At 43.1% G+C, this 22,514-nt stretch overlaps 1 protein-coding gene across 4 annotated transcripts in view; it reads left to right on the top strand.

The window, feature by feature from the left end:
* LOC135522547 (anion exchange protein 2-like) overlaps positions 1–22,514 on the top strand; it is a 112,131-nt gene that overhangs the window by 58,376 nt on the left and 31,241 nt on the right. For 3 of the 4 annotated variants that reach the window (XM_064948910.1, XM_064948909.1, XM_064948913.1), the window contains 2 exons: positions 16,857–17,025; positions 18,417–18,652. In XM_064948910.1, coding sequence (XP_064804982.1) covers positions 16,857–17,025; positions 18,417–18,652 — 405 coding nt within the window. Of the gene's footprint in view, positions 1–389; positions 634–16,856; positions 17,026–18,416; positions 18,653–22,514 lie in introns of those variants that run through there. The other variant, XM_064948911.1, reaches the window with a different exon arrangement.

Raw genomic sequence — 22,514 nt, 5'->3', positions numbered from 1 at the left:
CCAAACCTTTTCCATTCCAAAAACAAATTGCTTGTTGAGGGCTGGGATTTGAATACAGTCTGTTGGGGAATCAGATTTTGCCCAGTGCAGTTAGTTCAATCTATCTCAGGCAGACTGTTGGCAGCTATGGAGCTTCTTAACAATCTCTTACACAGTGGATTCACAGACTGTTGTCACTACATGCACTAGTTGCTATCCAATGTATATGTTTACAACTTAATGGCTGCAGATGACTCATTTTCACAAAAGATAAGTCTGTTTGCTATAGCTGAAGCTTTCATTGGCCATTTTCCTCACATCCTTGCCCTTCTTAGTTAATAATTCACTTTTCAAACAAGTGTACACATACTTGTATGCTAGGGGAAAGGGAGTGTGTGTCTGTGTCAGTGTACTGTGTGTTTTTAAGGGGAGTTGAGAGAATTCTATTTGGAAGGGTCTGTCAATGTGAAACTGGGTGATGTCCTTTTCCTGCCTCGATGCACTGCCCATTGTCATGTGACTTGGGCAACTGACCGATATGAGACGAGGTTGAAAAAAGGTGTACGGTTATTTTTTACTTTTCGGTCGCTAAAGATTAAGTGGCGTGAAAACGCGGTTGGATTTTTGATGGAGTTTCTGTACACAGCAGCAAAGGTGAGTTATGAGTAACACAGGGTAACATACAAGACTAACCAGTTCAACACATTGTAGGAGTCACTGATCCCTTTGGGAGCGCCCCCCTCCATTTGTGTGGATATGAAGACTGCTCATTTCCTGTTCTATGTCTACATACCAGGTGCAGTATATTGGTTTTAAAGGCTAAACAATTTGAACCTGCAGTACCCTATAGATTTTGTTTACGTAATACCTTCAGGCAAAAATATAGTATATAGGCCTACACCGAACTTGATGTTTTTCCAGTCACAGTGAACACAATAGAATATAATTTACCTTCCTATTCCTATTTGCCTCACCATTTTTGTTGTATATTTAGCCCAATATGTGCTTCAGCAGTTTTGTTGCACTGTCCACTTCCAAGGCATCTGTGATGGTCTTGTTACAGCCCTTTGACAGGCCATTGTGCGTACATGAACGAAGACGATTTAATTCTCATTGTAATCTTAATGCATCTGTGATACAGTGCCTTTGGAAAGTATTCATACCCCTTGACTTATTCCACATTTAATTGATCAAATATTTTTCTTTCAACCATCTACACACAATACCCGATAATGACAGTGAAAGCATGTTTTTAGAGATGTTTTCAAATGTATTGAAAATAAAATATAGAAATATAAAATTTACATAAGTATTCACCCCTGGAGTCAAAACTTTGTAGGAGCCGCTTTGGCGGTAATTACATCTTTGTGACATCTTGGGTATGTCTGTATTAGCTTTTCGCATCTGGGTTTGGGAATTTTCTCTTTTTTTTTTGTCTTTATTTTTCCCTTGGAGATTTTTTCAAGCTCTTAAATTAGATTGGGAGTGGCATTCCAGGTGACTACCTCATGAAGCTGGTTGAGAGAATGCCAAGTGTGCACAGATGTCATCAAAGCAAAGGGTGGCTACTTTGAAGAATCTCATATAAAATATACAGTGGGGCAAAAAAGTATTTGGTCAGCCACCAATTGTGCAAGTTCTCCCACTTAAAAAGATGAGAGGCCTGTACTTTAGGTACACTTCAACTATGACAGACAGTGAGAAAGAAAATCCAGAAAATCACATTGTAGGATTTTTAATGAATTTATTTGCAAATTATGGTGGAAAATAAGTATATCTATCTATGCTCGCACAAGCTTTTTCAGTGTATGTGTATATATATTACCTACACATACTAACCAGCTCGAATAGACAGAAGCGTGCTATGTGGCAGACCAATCCGAACTCAACTCGTCATGGCTAGCAGGAAGGTTGCTGTATCTGTCTGCGGCTAAACCAACTAGTCTTGTAATTTAACAATTGTATTCCGTATTTACAGATGGCATACACGTTTGTTATTAAGCCACATGAAAGTTCACGTGTTCCAGAGGCATTTCTGCCAAAAAGTAGTGACCCGTGACAAATGCCCAGTTTCCTGAAACGGGTCACAAATGTGGAATAAGTTAAGGGGTATGAATTATTTCTGAAGGCACTGTAACTGATAGCTACCCTTCGGCTGCCAGCAGATCGGAAACCATTAACTCTGTGTGAACAATGTTGGACAGCTAGAAGTGGCATGTGAATCGTCCCCAAATTGCACCCTCTTCCCTATATAGTGCACTACTATGTAGGGAATAGGGTGCTATCTGGGACACAGACATGGTGTAAGAGGATTGATGCCACCATCATGTGGTGAGTCACACTTCCCCAGAAGTGACTGTGGAGAGGCTCCAAATTTCAAGAAAGGTGTCTGGCATGACGTCATCAGCCTCGTTTTTGTTTTTGTCCCTCATAAAAGGATTAGAATTAAGAGTCCCCGCACCCCAACCCCCTTCCTCTTTATGTCAATGTATGACTCATCCAATGTCACTCACAGCCTTATCTCTCTTTTATGGCTATAATCAGCAAGCTCATGCAAGGGATATCACAATATTACGTCATCACTATCACATTATACGTGTGGGAAGGGAAGCTTCAGCATTGATGGGCTACCCCTCAATAACATGTGATGTATGTAGGGTAACCTCAGTATTGTCCTTGTTGTCTGTAGTTAAGCTTATTTGTTAGACTTGTCCAATAGTGTTCGTAGGACAGTTGGGTTTAATCAGCCACTTCAAAGCCCAACAGGTGAAGGAAAAGCAACTGTGGAATTCATGTTGGCCTGTTTACCTGGTCATACCACTGAGAAGAGTGGTCATATACAGTTGAAGTTGGAGGTTTACATCATTAAAACTCGTTTTTCAACGACTCCACAAATTTCTTGTTAACAAACTATAGTTTGGGCAAGTCTGTTAGGACATTTACTTTGTGCATGGCACAAGTAATTTTTCCAACAATTGTTTACAGACGGATTATTTCATGAGTCTGATTCATCCTTGGGAGCGATTTCTAAATGCCTGAAGGTACCACATTCTGTACAAACAGTAGTACGCAAGTATAAACACCATGGGACCAGGCAGCCGTCATACAGCTCAGGAAGGAGATACGTACTGTCTCCTAGAGATGAACGTACTTTGGTGCGAAAAGTGCAAATCAATCCCAGAACAACAACAAAGGACCTTGTAAAGATGCTGGAGGAAACGGGTACAAAAGCATCCATATCCACAGTAAAACGAGTCCTATATCGACCGAAAGGCCGCTCAGCAAGGAAGAAGCCACTGCTCCAAAACCGCCATAAAAAGCCAAACTACAGTTTGCAACTGCACATGGGGACAAAGATTGTACTTTTTAGAGAAATATCCTCTGGTCTGATGAAACAAAAATAGTTTGGCCATAATGACCATTGTTATGTTTGGAGGAAAAAGGGAGACGCTTGCAAGCCGAAGATCACCATCCCAACCGTGAAGCACGGGTGTGGCAGTATCATGTTGTGTGGGTACTTTACTGCAGGAGGGACTGGTGCACTTCACAAAATAGATGGCATCATGAGGAAGCAAATTGATGTGAATATATTGAAGCATCATCTCAAGACATCAGTCAGGAAGTTAAAGCTTGGTTGCAAATAAGTCTTCCAAATGGATAATGGCCGCAGGCATACTTCCAAAGTTGTGGCAAAATAGCTTAAGGACAAAGTCCAGGTATTGGAGTGGCCATCACAAAGCCCTGACCTCAATCCTATAACATATTTGTGGGCACAACTGAAAAAGCGTGTGCGAGCGAGGAGGCCTACAAACCTGACTCAGTTACCGCAGCTTTGTCTGGAGGAATGGGCCAAAATTCACCCAACTTATTGTGGGAAGGCTACCCAAAATGTTTGACCCAAGTTAAACCATTTTAAGGCAATGCTATCAAATACTAATTGAGTGTATGTAAACTTCTGACCCCCTAGGATTGTGATGAAAGAAATAAAAGCTGAAATAAATAATTCTCTCTGATCCTAACTGACCTAAAACAGGTCATTTTTACTAGGATTAAATCTCAGGAATTGTGAAACTAAATTTAAATGTATTTGGCTAAGGTGTATGTAAACCTCCGACTTCAACTGTATATTTACACTGAAGGCATTACTCTTCCATAGCTTCCCTAGATATCCTCGTCAGGCCTGTTGCTACAGGAATGAAATTACTCAATACTCAACAGGCCTGAGTGTTGCTGGCTGTGTGGGATTTGAGCCACCTCTCGGCTCCTATAAATCCTATGTGTAGGTGGCCAGCTGAGTACATGATTTAGCCTACACACTTTGCATGTAACAAGCCTGTGTATATTTAACAGACTGTAGATGGTATATTGCATTACTGAGATTAATATTTCAGCTTGCCTAAACTATTTGTATTATTTTGGTTTACTGCAGTGGTTCCCAACCTGTGGCATTATGCTGCACACCAAACACGTCCCTATTAATTTATTTAGTGTTAATGACCTCTTTTCTGATACATACTGCATAGCATCCATTTTCCATGACAAATGTTTTCATAGACGAAATGGGGTTTATTTCAGTTACTTACTCATGGTGATTTAATTTATGTGTACCCCCTTAAGTGTCCCGCAAATCTGCGTTAGACATTTTTTTTTTTTCTGGTAAAATTGATCCTTACTTTTTGAATGATTGATTTTCACATTTTTGTGGCATGTGCACAAGCACCTTCAAATACCTTTCTTGCAAGCTCCCAACAATGCAGTTATTGATGTATGCAATGCAATATCGATTTATCACTAGAAATAAGATAATCTAGAACAAAACCCACGAGAAATAAAAGTGAGAAGCTACAGTCTGTATATACAGGGTCAGTTTCAATACCATTTTTCCCAATTTGCAGGGATCCTGGAGTGATAGCTACCTCTATGTATAGGGGTGTGGTCCCTAGGCATCAGGATATATGATAAACAGAGTAGCAGCTGTGTGTGGAGTCAGTATAAGTGTGTGTTGGAGTGTCAGTGTGCGTGAGTTTGGACATTCCTGTAAGTGTGCATGCAAAGTGCAAAAATAACATTAAAAGGGTCAACTCAGATAGTCCGTGTAGCCGTTGTGTTAGCTATTTAGCAGTCTTATGGCTTGGGGATAGAAGCTGTTAATGAGCCTGTCGCTGTCAGACTTTGTAAGACTTGCAGTGCGGAAGCAGAGTGAACAGTCTATGGCTTGGGTGGCTGACAGGGTTGAAAAGGGTCGACATTTTCCATGTGAAGTTAACCCCAGGAATTTGGGGAATTTTGCTTAAATTCATCAAAAATGTTAGCCTATAACAGTGAACTTTTTATACGGGTTACACATAAGGCAATTCTAGGTCGTGTGGCATATTTTGGTTAAACTATCCCCAATTCAATGGAATTGCAACCCTCTGCATGCACAGTGCATTCTTCCATCACGTGCAGTATACTCTTCCATCACATGTACAGCTGATTCTCAAGATCTTGCACACGAGTGAGATGCTATTGAGCCCACAGTACTACACTGTCTGAGCCAAGGTCTACATGCTTTCTGGTAAGTTTTGATTATAATGCTGGGTGTGGTGAATATATTTTATACAACATTTCTTTTTTGTGAACTAATAAATAGTAGCCTACAGCAAAGTGTGTTTAAATCCTTTCTAACTTGTTAACAATTTCTGCTAGTTAGTTTTTGCTACCATGTGGGTTTTAGCTTGCCTGACCCTGCTAACTGAGGTGTGTTAATTCACCTGTTTCCATACATGTTTCATTTTAACTGCTTATCTGTACATGGAATTGTATTTTTTATTTTTTTTTTTTACATTCTAATCTTTACAGGAAAATGCCACAGGCACTATCGGATGTTTCGAGACATTTCACTGCAGCTAATGTAGAAGTTAAAGCTGTGTACATTTGCAAATACTGTAAGGAATGCAACAAAGATGCAGAATCATCTGGGCAAGTGCATAATGTTCCCTCAGCGGTCACAACAAGCAACTTCTGACAAAAGTCCCTCTACTTCTATTCAAGGTGAAAATGAGACACCTTATCGATAGCACCTCATGGTCCTCCTGGATTTGGCAGTTGTTTTGACTCAATGGAGGAACACAGTCAGAGAAATGCTGATGAATGTCTTGCTCGAGCTGTGTATGCAACTGGTTAACCTCTGATGCTCACAGGCAATGTGTATTGGAAGAGATTTCTGGATGTTCTTTGCCTAGCATACACCCCTCCAACCAGACATGCTTTATCTACTCATTTGCTGGATGCAGAGATCAACAGAGTTCAAGTGAAGGTCAAGCAAATTATAGAGAAAGCAGACTGTATTGCAATTATCTCTGATGGGTGGTTGAATGTTCGTGGACAAGGAATAATTAACTAAATCTCCACCCCTCAACCAGTATTCTACAAGAGCACAGACACAAGGGACAACAGACACACAGGTCTCTACATTGCAGATGCGCTGAAGGCAGTTATCAATGACCTTGGACCACATAAGGTTTTTGCACTGGTGACAGACAATGCTGCGAACATGAATGCTGCTTGGTCTAAAGTGGAGGAGTCCTACCCTCACATCACACCCATTGGCTGTGCTGCTCATGCATTGAATCTGCTCCTCAAGGACATCATGGCACTGAAAACAATGGATACACTCTACAAGAGGCCGAAAGAAAGGGTTAGCTATGTGAAGGGTCATCAAGTTATAGTAGCAAAGTGAGAAGAATAAGAGCATCACATTGAAGCTGCCCAGCCACACCCGTTGGGGTGATGTTGTCATCATGTTTGACAGTCTCCTGGAGGGGAAGGGGTCTCCAAGAAATGGCCATATCACAGTCTGCTGATATGGAGAGCCCCATCAAGAGGATCCTCCTGGATGATGTATTTTGGGAGAGAGTGGTAAGCTGCCTAAAACTCCTGAAACCTATAGCAGTAGCCATTGCACGGATTGAGGGAGACAATGGCATCCTATCTGATGTTCAGAAGAAATCCGTGCTGCCCTGCCCACTTCACTGTTGCTCCAAGCAGAGGAAACTGTCGTGAAGACTTCTGTCGGAAGCCCATACACACCGCAGCGAACATGTATGACCCCAAGTATGCTGGAAAAAGCATCCTGTCTGGTGCAGAGATCAACAGGGTCTATGGTGTAATCACTACCGTGTCTCGCCACCTTGGCCTGGATGAGGGCAAGGTTCTTGGCAGTCTGGCGAAGTACACTTCCAAGCAATGTCTTTGGGATGGAGATGCAATATTGCAGGCGTTTCAACTTATCTCATCAGCCACATGGAAGGGACTTTGTGTATCTGAGAGGCAACAAGGGAAAGAGCCTATCATCCTCCAAATCCCACAATCAGCCGCCTCAGAGCGCAACTGGTCATTGTTTGGGAACACACACGCAACAGGCTGACCAATACAAGGGTTGGAAATTTGATGGCCATCCAGGCAAATGTTATGCTTTTTGAGCCTGACAACGAGCCATCCTCAACAAGGTTGGAAAGAGACAGTGAAGATGAGGCCACAGTCTGATGTTCAAGAGGTGGACATTGAGGAGGTCCAGGGAGAAGACATGGAAGCCTGAGAGGAAGACAACCAAAGGTTTAGGTTTACAGATGTATGTTGAAAACTTTTTCGGGGAGATTCGATGGATCATTGTTGATCATCCAATATTCCCTTTTGTTGTACAGTGAAATCATCCCATGTGAAGAGTCAACTCATTTAAAGTTCAATTCGTGACTAAATTGTTTTTTAAAATGTCTATTGGAAGGATTTAATCATTTGCAATTATGTCTACTTATGATAAGGTAAAAGGTTTATGTTTCTCTCTCCATATGATATGGTAAATATATCCAATGCAAAAAAACATCTACATTTAAATGGTATTAATATTAATTCCCACGGAAGGTTTCCACCTCTGAATATTCCCCAAAATGTGCAACCCTAGTGGCTGGAGTGATTTTTCTGGGCTTTCCTTTCACACCTTCTTATATAGAGGTCCTGGATGGCAGGGCGCTAGGCCCCAGGTAAGTACTGGGCTGTCCGCACCACCCCCTGTAGCGCCATGCGATTGAGGGCTGTGCTGTCGCCATACCAAGCAGTGACGCAGCAAGTCAATGGTGCAGATGTATAACATTTTGAGGATTTAAGGGCCCATGCCCCTGCAAGGGCCGGGTTTTCTGCAATGTAAAGGTGTAACCACATAATTAGATATTAGAACACTTCCTCCATATCTTTTACATTTTCCACCATGGCAGATTTGATTTCTCTTCGTGTGTGTGTGTGTGTGTGTGTGTGTGTGTGTGTGTGTGTGTGTGTGTGTGTGTGTGTGTGTGTGTGTGTGTGGTTCAATGTTTATTTTGATGAAATTTTTATGACAACCTAGGCAGGCAGGCTACCCCAAACCTCCAGTACAGCCATAATAACGCTATGAGAACCACAGGCCTGTGAGTGTACATAGTATCTACAGTATCACCAACCTCTATTTTATTCCTTACTTGTGGAGGTCACTCTTACGATTTCTGCCCTGCTGTGGTGTTGTCCTCTAAATATATCACTAGCCACTTTAAACAATGCTACCCAATATAATGTTTACATACCCTACATTATTCATCTCATATGTATACGTATATACTGTACTCTATATCATCTACTGCATCCTTATGTAATACATGTATCACTAGCCACTTCAACTATGCCACTTTGTTTACATACTCATCTCATATGTATGTACTGTACCCGATACCATCTACTGTATCTTGCCTATGCTGCTCTGTACCATCACTCATTCATATACAGTGCCTTGCGAAAGTATTCGGCCCCCTTGAACTTTGCGACCTTTTGCCACATTTCAGGCTTCAAACATAAAGATATAAAACTGTATTTTTTTGTGAAGAATCAACAACAAGTGGGACACAATCATGAAGTGGAACGACATTTATTGGATATTTCAAACTTTTTAACAAATCAAAAACTGAAAAATTGGGCGTGCAAAATTATTCAGCCCCCTTAAGTTAATACTTTGTAGCGCCATCTTTTGCTGCGATTACAGCTGTAAGTCGCTTGGGGTATGTCTATCAGTTTTGCACATCGAGAGACTGAATTTTTTTCACATTCCTCCTTGCAAAACAGCTCGAGCTCAGTGAGGTTGGATGGAGAGCATTTGTGAACAGCAGTTTTCAGTTCTTTCCACAGATTCTCGATTGGATTCAGGTCTGGACTTTGACTTGGCCATTATAAAACACCTGGATATGTTTATTTTTGAACCATTCCATTGTAGATTTTGCTTTATGTTTTGGATCATTGTCTTGTTGGAAGACAAATCTCCGTCCCAGTCTCAGGTCTTTTGCAGACTCCATCAGGTTTTCTTCCAGAATGGTCCTGTATTTGGCTCCATCCATCTTCCCATCAATTTTAACCATCTTCCCTGTCCCTGCTGAAGAAAAGCATGCCCAAACCATGATGCTGCCACCACCATGTTTGACAGTGGGTATGGTGTGTTCAGGGTGATGAGCTGTGTTGCTTTTACGCCAAACATAGCGTTTTGCATTGTTGCCAAAATGTTCAATTTTGGTTTCATCTGAGCACCTTCTTCCACATGTTTGGTGTGTCTCCCAGGTGGCTTGTGGCAAACTTTAAACAACACTTTTTATGGATATCTTTAAGAAATGGCTTTCTTCTTGCCACTCTTCCATAAAGGCCAGATTTGTGCAATATACGACTGATTGTTGTCCTATGGACAGAATCTCTCTGCAGTTCATCCAGAGTGATCATGGGCCTCTTGGCTGCATCTCTGATCAGTCTTCTCCTTGTATGAGCTGAAAGTTTAGAGGGACGGCCAGGTCTTGGTAGATTTGCAGTGGTCTGATACTCCTTCCATATCAATATTATCGCTTGCACAGTGATCCTTGTGATGTTTAAAGCTTGGGAAATCTTGTTCTATCCAAATCCGGCTTTAAACTTCTTCACAACAGTATCTCGGACCTGCATGGTGTGTTCTTTGTTCTTCATGATGCTCTCTGCGCTTTTAACGGACCTCTGAGACTATCACAGTGCAGGTGCATTTATACGGAGACTTGATTACACACAGGTGGATTGTATTTATCATCATTAGTCATTTAGGTCAACATTGGATCATTCAGAGATCTTCACTGAACTTCTGGAGAGACTTTGCTGCACTGAAAGTAAAGGGGCTGAATAATTGTGCACTCCCAATTTTTCAGTTTTTGATTTGTTAAAAAAGTTTGAAATATCCAATAAATGTCATTCCAAAAAAATCCAGTTTTATATCTTTATGTTTGAAGCCTGAAATGTGGCAAAAGGTCGCAAATTTCAAGGGGGCCGAATACTTTCGCAAGGCACTGTATCTTTATGTACATATTCTTTATCCCCTTACACTTGTGTATAAGACAGTAGTTTTGGAATTGTTAGTTAGATTACTTGTTGGTTATTACTGCATTGTCGGAACTAGAAGCACAAGCATTTCGCTACACTCGCATTAACATCTGCTAACCATGTGTATGTGACAAATAAAATTTGATTTGATTTGAGGATTGTCACGATACCAGTATCGCGATATTACAATATCTGATTAAACATGGCAAAAAGGAAAACACAAAGCAGACTAAACTTTTTGATCTTTAAAAAAAAAAAATGTTTATCAAGTATTGTGTGCTATAGCTTGGAAAAGAAACGTGATTCTGGGTGACAACATAACGCTGCTTGTTTCCAACATTAGGACTGTTTTCCTCCTATCAGAGCACTCGGTACCTTCAAATGCGATGACTCATGGGATGCAGTCCTTGCTTAGTGCAGATGCACATGCCAATGCACTTTAATTTGACGCTTTTAAGTCTTCCAGTGTCACAGAGCCATTGTGTGGTGTTGTCCTCTAACAATCCATGTGGTCCGAACATGTCTAATGTTTAACCCCAAAACATTAGCACTGAGTAATGAGTTATTAGTTGTACTACAACTCCTACAGGAAGCCACCAGTTCAGGACGTTCAGGTGTTCTATCTGATCTATTTGTGGACAAATGTAGTTGCTTCATGTAAATATGTGACTGTAAATCATGTGGGGGAAAAATATTGCTTATTCAATTGCCTATGTGGCACATGTTCAATGCATGCTCTCTCCTTCTACAGTACTAGGCTGAGAGGAAGTTGGTGTAAAAAAGTTCAAACATTTCACTCCTATATGTGCATGGTTTCCTTGCTTCTCTGTAATTGTCTTTCTCTTGCGGTTGGAGACTGTTTTATTTACAATGTTCTAGATGTTCACATATTGTCGTGCCCTAGCAACCCCCGCCCACTCCAATGCCTCTCTGACAGAGATTTAGGCTCTAAAGCACATTGGTCAATATTTACACACACAGTATATCACCAAAAGTATGTGGACACCCATTCAAATGAGTGGATTAGGCTATTTCAGCCACACCTGTTGCTGACCATGCAATCGCCATAGGTAAACATTGGCAGTCGAAGGCCTTCATGAAGAGCTCAGTGACTTACAACAAGTCAGTTTGTCAAATTTCTGCCATGCTAGTGTTGCCCTGGTCAACTATAAGTGCTGTTATTGTGAAGTGGAAATGTCTAGGAACAACAACGTCTCAGCCATGAAGTGGTAGGCCATACAAGCTCACAGAACGGGACCGCAGAGTGCTGAAGCATATAGAGCGTAAAAATGTTCTGTCCTCGGTTGCAAAACTCGCTACTGAGTCCCAAACTGCCTCTGGAAGCAACGTCAGCACAATAACTTTTTCGGGAGCTTCATGAAATGGTTTTCCATGGCCAAGCCGCCACACACAATTCTAAAATAACCATGCAAAATGCCAAGCGTCAGCTGGTGTAAATCTCGCCGCCATTGGACTCTGGAGCAGTGGAAGCGTTTCCTCTGGAGTGATGAATCAGCTTCATCATCGAAGTCAGACGGTCAAATCTGGGTTTAGCAGATGCCAGGAGAACACCCCAATGCATAGTGCCAACTGTAAAGTTTGGTGGAGGAGGAATAATGGTCTGGGGCATTTTTCATGGTTTGGGCTCGGCCCCTTATTTCCAGTGAAGGAAACTTAACGCTACAACATACAATGACGTTCTAGACCATTCTGTTTACCACTTAGTGGCAACTGTTTTAGCACGACAATGCCCCGTGCACAAATCAAGGTCCATTTAGAAATGGTTTGTCGATCGGTGTGGAAGAACTTGACTGGCCTGCGCAGAGGAAGCAAGTACCCGCAGCAATGTTCCAACATCTAGTGGAAAGACTTCCCAGAAGATTGGAGGCTGTTATATCAGCAAAGGGGGGACCAACTCTGTATTAATGCCCATGATTTTGGAATGAGATGTTCGAGGAGCAGGTGTCCACATACTTTTGGTCATATAGTGGATACCTAAGTTGAAATGAGGGAGATGGTGAGGTATTGTTTGAGTGCCATTCAAACACTGCTTGCCCTTTAAGTGCATTTGGTTTGTCCTCAGAGAATGAACGCAGAGTCTTGTTTATTCTACTATGCCACAATCATAGGAGATAGGTTAGTGCCAGGCTGGGAGATATGGGTACGTACGATTAGGGCATCACGCGGCCAAGGTGGGCACGGGGAGACGGCTCTCTGCTCATATATGTGTTTTATGGAGGTGTTGAGATTCAGAGCGCAACAGTGTTGCCATAGACAAGGGCATTGCCACTTGTCTGCGAAACACCACTCCTGACTCTAATCATACCTCAAGTCTTCCTATTGCACCATGAGTGAGGTAAGTCCCTCAAATAACTGATGAAAGAGAGAATTTTGTTTTAGTCTTTCTATTGCTGTTTTTTTGTCATAGGAGTTTTTTGTTACGATTTTATTTATTTCGGTTTGCCTTGGCTGGGCTCACCTTTCCTCAGAGTTGCAGTGGTTTAGCCCGACCGTCCAGGGTTTGTTGATGCACAGGGTTTTGGTTGTGGAAAATAGTTTCACCCTTCTGGCAATCCCTCACACATCCTCTACAGCTTTAGAGATTGACTGTGAAGTGATGTGAGAGTGTACAGCAATGGGTGAAATCTGTCTTCACTTCTCCTGGAGTTCCTAGTGCGTGGGGGATCTGTTTTTCAGGTGAACTTGATTGTTAAAAATATCACTGAATGATGGGCCTCCCGGGTGCATCGCAGTGCCACCAGAGACTCTGGGTTTGAGTCCCGGCTCTGTCGCGGCCGGCCGACGCACAATTGGCCTAGCGTCGTCCGGGTTAGGGAAGGTTTGGCCGGTAGGGATATCCTTGTCTCGTCGTGCACTAGCGACTCCTGTGGCGGGCCGGGTGCAGTGCACTCTGACCAGGTCGCTAGGTGTACGGTGTTTCCTCTGACACATTGGTGCGGCTGGCTTCTGGGTTGGATGCGCGCTGTGTTAAGAAGCAGTGCGGCTTGGTTGGGTTGTTTTTCGGAGGACGCATGATTCTCGACCTTCTTCTCTCCCGAGCCCGTACGGGAGTTGTAGCGATGAGACAAGATCGTAGCTACTAACAATTGGATACCACGAAATTGGGGAGAAAAAGGGGGTAAAATATAACTGAATGAGGATGCTTTATTTTAACACGTAGATGAGATCAGCAGCACTTTGTTTATTCTTGGATGAACGGCCCATCAACTGGCATTCAGGTATTGAATGCATTTGATAGGACTACAGACTGGAAAAAACTGCAAGATTTTAGATTTGTATCTTACAGGTCCAAAAACTGGAGACTGACAGAAAACAGCTCTCAAACCGGCACTTGAACTCCATTAAAGAACAATAGGACTCTGGTGATCTGTGTTTGACAGAGGTGACTAAGGTAAGGGTGAGGCCCATGCAGCTTACCTGAGCAATTTCTTGTGGAATGGTCTGAATGGACCTTCTGACAGTTGAGGAGTGTCACCTTGGGTCAACATTGAATGTATGTGAAGGGGCCCCTCACACTCTATCACAGACACTGTCAGAGATTTGTCAAAGAGATTCAGTTTTTTTTACACCCGTTTGTGGTATGTGTGCATTTACTACTGTAGGTAGGTACTACTCCATAGTATAGTAGCCAGTGCTGTGAAAAAGTAGCCAGTGCTGTAAATTTAATTTCTTTCATTCCTATATTTAACACATGCAGCAGCCCCATTGTTAACCATTTTTTAATGAAAGGTAGAAAATGACCATTATCACTCCATGGGGTGATATTTTTCTAGGTGTCTTTTGGTCTAGGATGGATGTGTAGGCAAAAACCCATTTTCCAGACTCCAGTCATATAGCCCGACAGGGAGCATGAGGATGAGGAGCATGAGGTGGAATTTCTTCTGTCCCCCTCGAGTGCCGGAGAGAATTTAATCTACCGATGACGTGTTAAATGGCCTGAGAAAGGGTTTGAAGGGGTGTCAAATGAGGCATGGGGCCGCGACTGTTTGTCCAGTGTCACAGGAGGGAGCGTTCTCCGCTCTGTCAGGAGCTGCACAATCTCTACTGTAGCCACGGCAACATCTGCTTTGCCTTAAAGCTGGAGAGAGGAGAGGATCCCCCTCTTTTGTCGGGATTGAGTTCACCTGCTCCACTGCATTCCGTCCTTATCACAACCCCCCCCCCCAGCATGATCAAGCACCCTGCTGCTGGGAAAAAGAGATCACTTACAGTACCTCAGGGTTTCCCAGCCTTCTCCTCAGAGACTACCAGAAGTTTTACATATCTGTTGTTGCCCAGAACTGGCACACATTATTCAATTAGTCAAGGGCTTGATTATTAGTGAACTAATCGAAACCGGTGTGTCAGTGCAGGGCTAGAACAAATGTGTGAAATATCTGGTGGTCTCATAGGCCGCCCCCAGGTGGTGAGGGTAGGCAACAACATCTCCACCCCGCTGATCCTCAACACTGGGGCCCCACAAGGGTGCGTTCTGAGCCCTCTCCTGTACTCCCTGTTCACCCACGACTGCGCGGCAAAGCACGCCTCCAACTCAATCATCAAGTTTGCGGACGACACAACAGTGGTAGGCTTGATTACCAACAACGACGAGACGGCCTACAGGGAGGAGGTGAGGGCCCTCGGAGTGTGGTGTCAGGAAAATAACCTCACACTCAACGTCAACAAAACTAAGGAGATGATTGTGGACTTCAGGAAACAGCAGAGGGAACACCCCCCTATCCACATCGATGGAACAGTAGTGGAGAGGGTAGTAAGTTTTAAGTTCCTCGGCATACACATCACAGACAAACTGGTCCACTCACACAGACAGCATCGTGAAGAAGGCGCAGCAGCGCCTCTTCAACCTCAGGAGGCTGAAAAAATTTGGCTTGTCACCAAAAACACTCACAAACTTCTACAGATGCACAATCGAGAGCATCCTGGCGGGCTGTATCACCGCCTGGTACGGCAACTGATCCGCCCACAGCCGTAAGGCTCTCCAGAGGGTAGTGAGGTCTGCACAACGTATCACCGGGGGCAAACTACCTGCCCTCCAGTACACCTACACCACCCGATGTTACAGGAAGGCCATAAAGATCATCAAGGACAACACCCACCCGAGCCACTGCCTGTTCACCCCGCTATCATCCAGAAGGCGAGGTCAGTACAGGTGCATCAAAGCTGGGACCGAGAGACTGAAAAACAGCTTCTATCTCAAGGCCATCAGACTGTTAAACAGCAACCACTAACATTGAGTGGCTGCTGCCAACACACTGACTCAACTCCAGCCACTTCAATAATGGGAATTGATGGGAAAGGATGTAAGATATATCACTAGCCACTTTAAACAATGCTACCTAATATAATGTTTACAGACCCTACATCTCATATGTATATGTATATACTGTACTCTCATCTACTGCATCCTTATGTAATACATGTATCACTAGCCACTTTAACTATGCCACTTTGTTTACATACTCATCTCATATGTATATACTGTACTCGATACCATCTACTGTATCTTGCCTATGCTGCTCTGTACCATCACTCATTCATATATCTTTATGTACATATTCTTTATCCCCTTACACTGTGTATAAGAAATGAGTTTTGGAATTGTTAGTTAGATTACTTGTTGGTTATTACTGCATTGTCGGAACTGGAAGCACAAGCATTTCGCTACACTCGCATTAACATCTGCTAACCATGTGTATGTGACAAATAAAAAATTTGATTTGATCAGGAGAGGGCTGAGAAGTACTAACTTAACTCCCCGGGTTGTCCATCATACCACTAACTACTCTCGACCAGCCATAGACCCCAACCTGTCCAAGTCATTGGACAGAGCTTGTAGGGTAATCACTATGTTGAGTTTAAAGCTACTGTACTGTTTGGAACCCAAGAAGACCACAATCATGTCTTTTTTGTGGATTTTAACAAATTTGGAATGACTAGAACTCCCTCTAGTGTCAGTTGGGTGTGAGGTTACATGGATTTGACATAAGCATGAATGGTGTCAGCAAACAACCTCGTATAGCAAACCTGAATAACATGGTAGGCTAAAATGGATAATTCTCCTGTCCATAAAAAACCTTTGCACTTCATGTTGATCTGAAAGAATTTGATATGTATTAGCAATTTAGTAGTAGCTTTAACTTAACGGGTTAGACTAGATGGAATTTTTGCAATGCTGGTTACCTCTATCCAAACCTTCCAGTGGCTAGGTGTTGTTTCTGAATGGGACCTATAATATCATGGCTCTTTCTCAATTAAATGTTTTCCTTGATTCCTCTCATTTGTCTCTTTTCACCTTTTCAAAATCCATTGGAGAAGATGGGAGGAACCTTAGACCTTCTCCAATTGAAAAGAGACTAGGAGATGGGATGCGAGAAATCACAGAAATCGAATCGAGATGGAGCCAGTATCTTATTCCCTATGTCTCCCATGACTAATCTGACCCTCTCCTCCCTTTCTTCCTCTCTCAGCCGGAGGCGCTGCCAGCCTCAACCCAGCAAGGGGCGCAGCGGGCGGATGAGGAGGATGAAGGGGACCTGAACAAAGCCCTGGGAGTCCAGAGGTTTCAGCAGATCATCAGCCCTGCCCCCAGGATCCCTGACGAGCAGCACCGCACCTACAGCGAGGAGGATTTTGAGTGTAAACACGCACACACTTGTACACACAGGACATTCACACGCTTAGGTGGTTCATATACACTTTATATACAAAAGTATGTGGACACCTCTTCAAATTAGTGGATTGCGCTATTTCAGCCTCACTCGTTGCTGACAGGTGTATAAAATTGAGCATACAGCCATGCAATCTCCATAGACAAACATTGGCAGTAAAATGGCCTTAATGAAGAGCTCCATGTCTTTCAACATGGCACCGTCATAAGATGCCACCTTTCCATCAAGTAATTTTGTCAGATTTCTGCCCTGCTAGTGTTGCCCTGGTCAACTATAAGTGCTGTTATTGTTAAGTGTAAACATCTAGGAGCAACAACGGCTCAGCCGCGAAGTGGTAAGCCACACAAGCTCACAGAACGGGACCGCTGAGTGCTGAAGAACACAACGCGTAAAAATTGTCTGTCCTTGGTTGCAACATTCACTACCGAGTTGTCTGTGGAAGCAACTTCAGCACAAGAACTGTTCGTCGGGATCTTCATGAACTGGGTTTCCATGGCAGAGCAGCTGCACACAAGCCAAAGATCACCAGGCGCAATGCCAAGCATTGGCTAGAGTGATGTAAAGCTCACCGCCATTGGAATCTGGAGCAGTGGAAATGCATTCTCTGGAGTGATGAATCCTGTTTCACCATCTGGCTGTTTGACGGATGAATCTGGGTTTGGTGAATGCCAGGAGAACTCTGCCTGCCCCAATGCATAGTGCCAACTGTAAAGTTGGCTGTTTTTTTAATGGTTTGGTCTAGGCCCCTTAGTTCCAGTGAAGGGAGATCTTAACGCTACAGCATACAATGACATTCTAGATGATTCTGTGCTTCCAACTTTGTGGCAACAGTTTGGGGAAGGCCCTTTCCTGTTTCAGCATGTACAAAGCGAGGTCCATACAGAAATTATTTGTCAAGATTGGTGTGGAAGAACTTGACTGACCGGCACAGAGCCCTGACCTCAACCCCATCGAACACCTTTGGAATTAATTGGAACGCAGACTGCGAACCAGGCCTAATTGCCCAACATCAGTGTCCGACCTCACTAATGCTCTTGTGGCTGAAAGGAAATAAATCCCCGCAGCAATGTTCCAACATTTAGTGGAAAGCTTTCCAAGAAGATTGGAGACTGTTATAGCAGCAAAGGGTGGACCAACTCAATATTAATGCCATTGATTTTGGAATGAGATGTTCAACGAGCAGGTGTCCACATACTTATGGTCATATAGTGCACTTTTGCATAAATTGTGACGGGGATACCATTAATTTTTGTGAATCGTAGATTTAAAACAGTTGATTTAAATTAGTCCCTCTGAAAACCACAAAATGATTTTAACTCCATAAACCACACTCTTTATAACCACTGAATCTTCCTGCAGACCACCGTCACTCCTCACACCACATGCACCATCCCCTGTCCAAGCTGCACTTCGAAGGGAGGAGGAAGAAGAGCGGCAAGAAGAAAAAGGAAAGCGACCGCAAGGACAATTCAGGCCCCACCAGCAGCACCACTATTGAGGAAGGAGAGGATGAGGAAGATAATGAGGAAGAGGGTGGAGAGAGCCACACCTATCTCTCTGAGACATATTGTGACACCGTCAAAGAAGATGTACAGGTAATTAGTGACACCTATGCAAATCAAAACTGGTTCTGTCAAAGTTTTCATAACATTTGTCAGGTCATGGCAAATGTTCTTTTAACACAAACTGTCCAGTGGTGTTGATTCTAGAATGTTTGTATAAAACATTTGCCTGATGTTGCAAGAACGTGCTCAGAACACTTTTCAGATTTTCTTCATAGGTTCCCGTAATGTTTCATAAGGTAGTGGGAGCAGTCTGGTGAGAACATTGTGGAGACATCACAAAACGCATGTTCCCAAAGCACAAAAACTCCAGTTGATTCTACAATGTTAATTTTAGGATGCAAAAAACATTCACATGATGTTGTGAGAATGTTCCCAGAACACATTTGGTCTGTTCTTTAAAGGCTCCCAGAATGTTTAATTTGATTGTGGAAACATTGTGTAGACATGACAAGAGATACAGTATGTTCCCGAAACACACAAACTGCGCAGTTGTGCTGATTATTTCAACGTTTATATTAGGTTGCAAAACCATTTGCCTGTTGCAAGAACAGGCCCAGAACACATGTGTTATGTTATAAAATTTCCTAAAACATTTATTTAGGTTGTGGGAACATTGTGGGTGATATGACAACATATAGGTTCCCACAACAACACTAAAACTGTCCAGTTGTTGCATTCGGCTACTGTTTGTATCAGGGTACACATAAACGCAACATTCAACAATTTCAAAGACTTTACTGAGTTATAGTTCATATAAGGAAATTGAAATCAAGTCATTAAGCCCTAAGCTGTGGATTTCACGACTGGGAATACAGATATGCATCTGATACCTTTTAATAAAAAATTAATAAAAAAGTACGGCCATGGATCAGAAAACCAGTCTGTATCGGGTGTGAACACTATTTGATTCATGCAGCTCACCACATCTCCTTCACATAGTTGATCAGTATGTTGATTGTGGCCTGTGGAATCTTGTCCCACTCCTCTTCAATGGCTGTGCGAAGTTGCTGAATATTGGCGGTAACTGGTGATCTAGAGCGTCCCACATGCTCAATGGGTGACATGTCTGGTGAGTGAGATATGCCACACCTGTCTGGTGGATGGATTATATTGACAAAGGAGAAATGCTCACTAAAAGATACATTTGTGTATATGGAACATTACTGGGATTTTTTATTTCAGCTCATGAAACATGGGACTAACACTTTACATGTTGTCTATATTTTTGTTCAGTGTCGGTTGTGGAAAGAGTGAGGGTACATTAGAAGAGAGGATCCCAAAACACAAAATATGCTCAGTTGCAATGACATTCATACAATGTTTAAGTTAGGTTGCACAGGACATTCCCTTAATGTTGTAAGAATGTAATGAGTCAGTTATGACGTTCATAGCATATTTATTTGAGGTTTAACCAAATATTCCGTTGAAGTTCATGCAATAAACATTTTACCTTTGGAGATCTTATTTCAAGAACATTTAGATAACTTTTACCTAATATTACCACAACATTCCCAACATGCAAATTTGTAGCACATTGGAATACATGCCCCAGTTATGTTTCTCTCCAGATGTATTGGCAATTCACATTTGAGGATTGTATTGTAGGCAGTGTCAATTTTAACACGTAAGTCATGGTGAGGCAAACTCTAAATGTTGATTTCTTTATGCATGCTAGCAAAGCCACTACACAATACTAAACAATGCCCACAAACCGCTAGGGCCTACATAAAGCTGTCCCAACAGCAGCTTTCTTTTCAGCACCATGGAGTGAATCCTTACCAATGCTACACCTGGCTATTAGCGGAGCCTTGTCTGGCAGCGAAACAGTTCATTCAGCCTCGTTTACTTCCTCTTTATAAAACATAGCTGATATGGCGACTTGCTTTAACAAATGTGGTTTCTACTGACAACTGAGATGTACAAATTATGGCAGAAGGGAACGATGAGCGCTTAACAGGCAAGCCATAATTTTGATGACGACATTAATGAGCGAGCTAAGACTGATGTACTCAATATACAGTGCCTTGCGAAAGTATTCGGCCCCCTTGAACTTTGCGACCTTTTGCCACATTTCAGGCTTCAAACATAAAGATATAAAACTGGATTTTTTTGTGAAGAATCAACAACAACTGGGACACAATCATGAAGTGGAACGACATTTATTGGATATTTCAAACTTTTTTAACAAATCAAAAACTGAAAAATTGGGCGTGCAAAATTATTCAGCCCCTTTACTTTCAGTGCAGCAAACTCTCTCCAGAAGTTCAGTGAGGATCTCTGAATGATCCAATGTTGACCTAAATGACTAATGATGGCAGACATATCAGTGTGGATGACGGATCACCACGTCAAGCTGAACCTCGGCAAGACGGAGCTGCTCTTCCTCCCGGGGAAGGACTGCCCGTTCCATGATCTCGCCGTCACGGTGGACAACTCCATTGTTTCCTCCTCCCAGAGCGCTAAGAACCTTGGCGTGATCCTGGACAACACCCTGTCGTTCTCAACTAACATCAAGGCGGTGGCCCGTTCCTGTAGGTTCATGCTCTACAACATCCGCAGAGTACGCCCCTGCCTCACACAGGAAGCGGCGCAGGTCCTAATCCAGGCACTTGTCATCTCCCGTCTGGATTACTGCAACTCGCTGTTGGCTGGGCTCCCTGCCTGTGCCATTAAACCCCTACAACTCATCCAGAACGCCGCAGCCCGTCTGGTGTTCAACCTTCCCAAGTTCTCTCACGTCACCCCGCTCCTCCGCTCTCTCCACTGGCTTCCAGTTGAAGCTCGCATCCGCTACAAGACCATGGTGCTTGCCTACGGAGCTGTGAGGGGAACGGCACCGCAGTACCTCCAGGCTCTGATCAGGCCCTACACCCAAACAAGGGCACTGCGTTCATCCACCTCTGGCCTGCTCGCCTCCCTACCACTGAGGAAGTACAGTTCCCGCTCAGCCCAGTCAAAACTGTTCGCTGCTCTGGCCCCCCAATGGTGGAACAAACTCCCTCACGACGCCAGGACAGCGGAGTCAGTCGCCACCTTCCGGAGACACCTGAAACCCCACCTCTTCAAGGAATACCTAGGATAGGATAAAGCAGTCCTTCTCCCCCCCCCCCCCTTAAATGATTTAGATGCGCTGTTGTAAAGTGGCTGTTCCACTGATGTCAGAAGGTGAATTCACCAATTTGTAAGTCGCTCTGGATAAGAGCGTCTGCTAAATGACTTAAATGTAAATGTAAATAAATACAATCCACCTGTGTGTAATCAAGTCTCCGTTTAAATGCACCTGCACTGTGATAGTCTCAGAGGTCCGTTAAAAGCGCAGAGAGCATCATGAAGAACAAGGAACACACCAGGCAGGTCCGAGATACTGTTGTGAAGAAGTTTAAAGCCGGATTTGTATACAAAAAGATTTCCCAAGCTTTAAACATCCCAAGGAGCACTGTGCAAGCGATAATATTGAAATGGAAGGAGTATCAGACCACTGCAAATCTACCAAGACCTGGCCGTCCCTCTAAACTTTCAGCTCATACAAGGAGAAGACTGATCAGAGATGCAGCCAAGAGGCCCATGATCACTCTGGATGAACTGCAGAGATCTACAGCTGAGGTGGGAGACTCTGTCCATAGGACAACAATCAGTCGTATATTGCACAAATCTGGCCTTTATGGAAGAGTGACAAGAAGAAAGCTATTTCTTAAAGATATCCATAAAAAGTGTTGTTTAAAGTTTGCCACAAGCCACCTGGGAGACACACCAAACATGTGGAAGAAGGTGCTCTGGTCAGATGAAACCAAAATTGAACTTTTTGGCAACAATGCAAAACGCTATGTTTGGCGTAAAAGCAACACAACTCATAACCCTGAACACACCATCCCCACTGTCAAACATGGTGGTG

Source organism: Oncorhynchus masou, chromosome 30 (genome assembly GCF_036934945.1).
Source record: "Oncorhynchus masou masou isolate Uvic2021 chromosome 30, UVic_Omas_1.1, whole genome shotgun sequence".
Taxonomy (NCBI): domain Eukaryota; kingdom Metazoa; phylum Chordata; class Actinopteri; order Salmoniformes; family Salmonidae; genus Oncorhynchus; species Oncorhynchus masou.
Note: the sequence above shows the minus strand (reverse complement) of the source record. Positions and strands in the feature narration are given on the sequence as shown.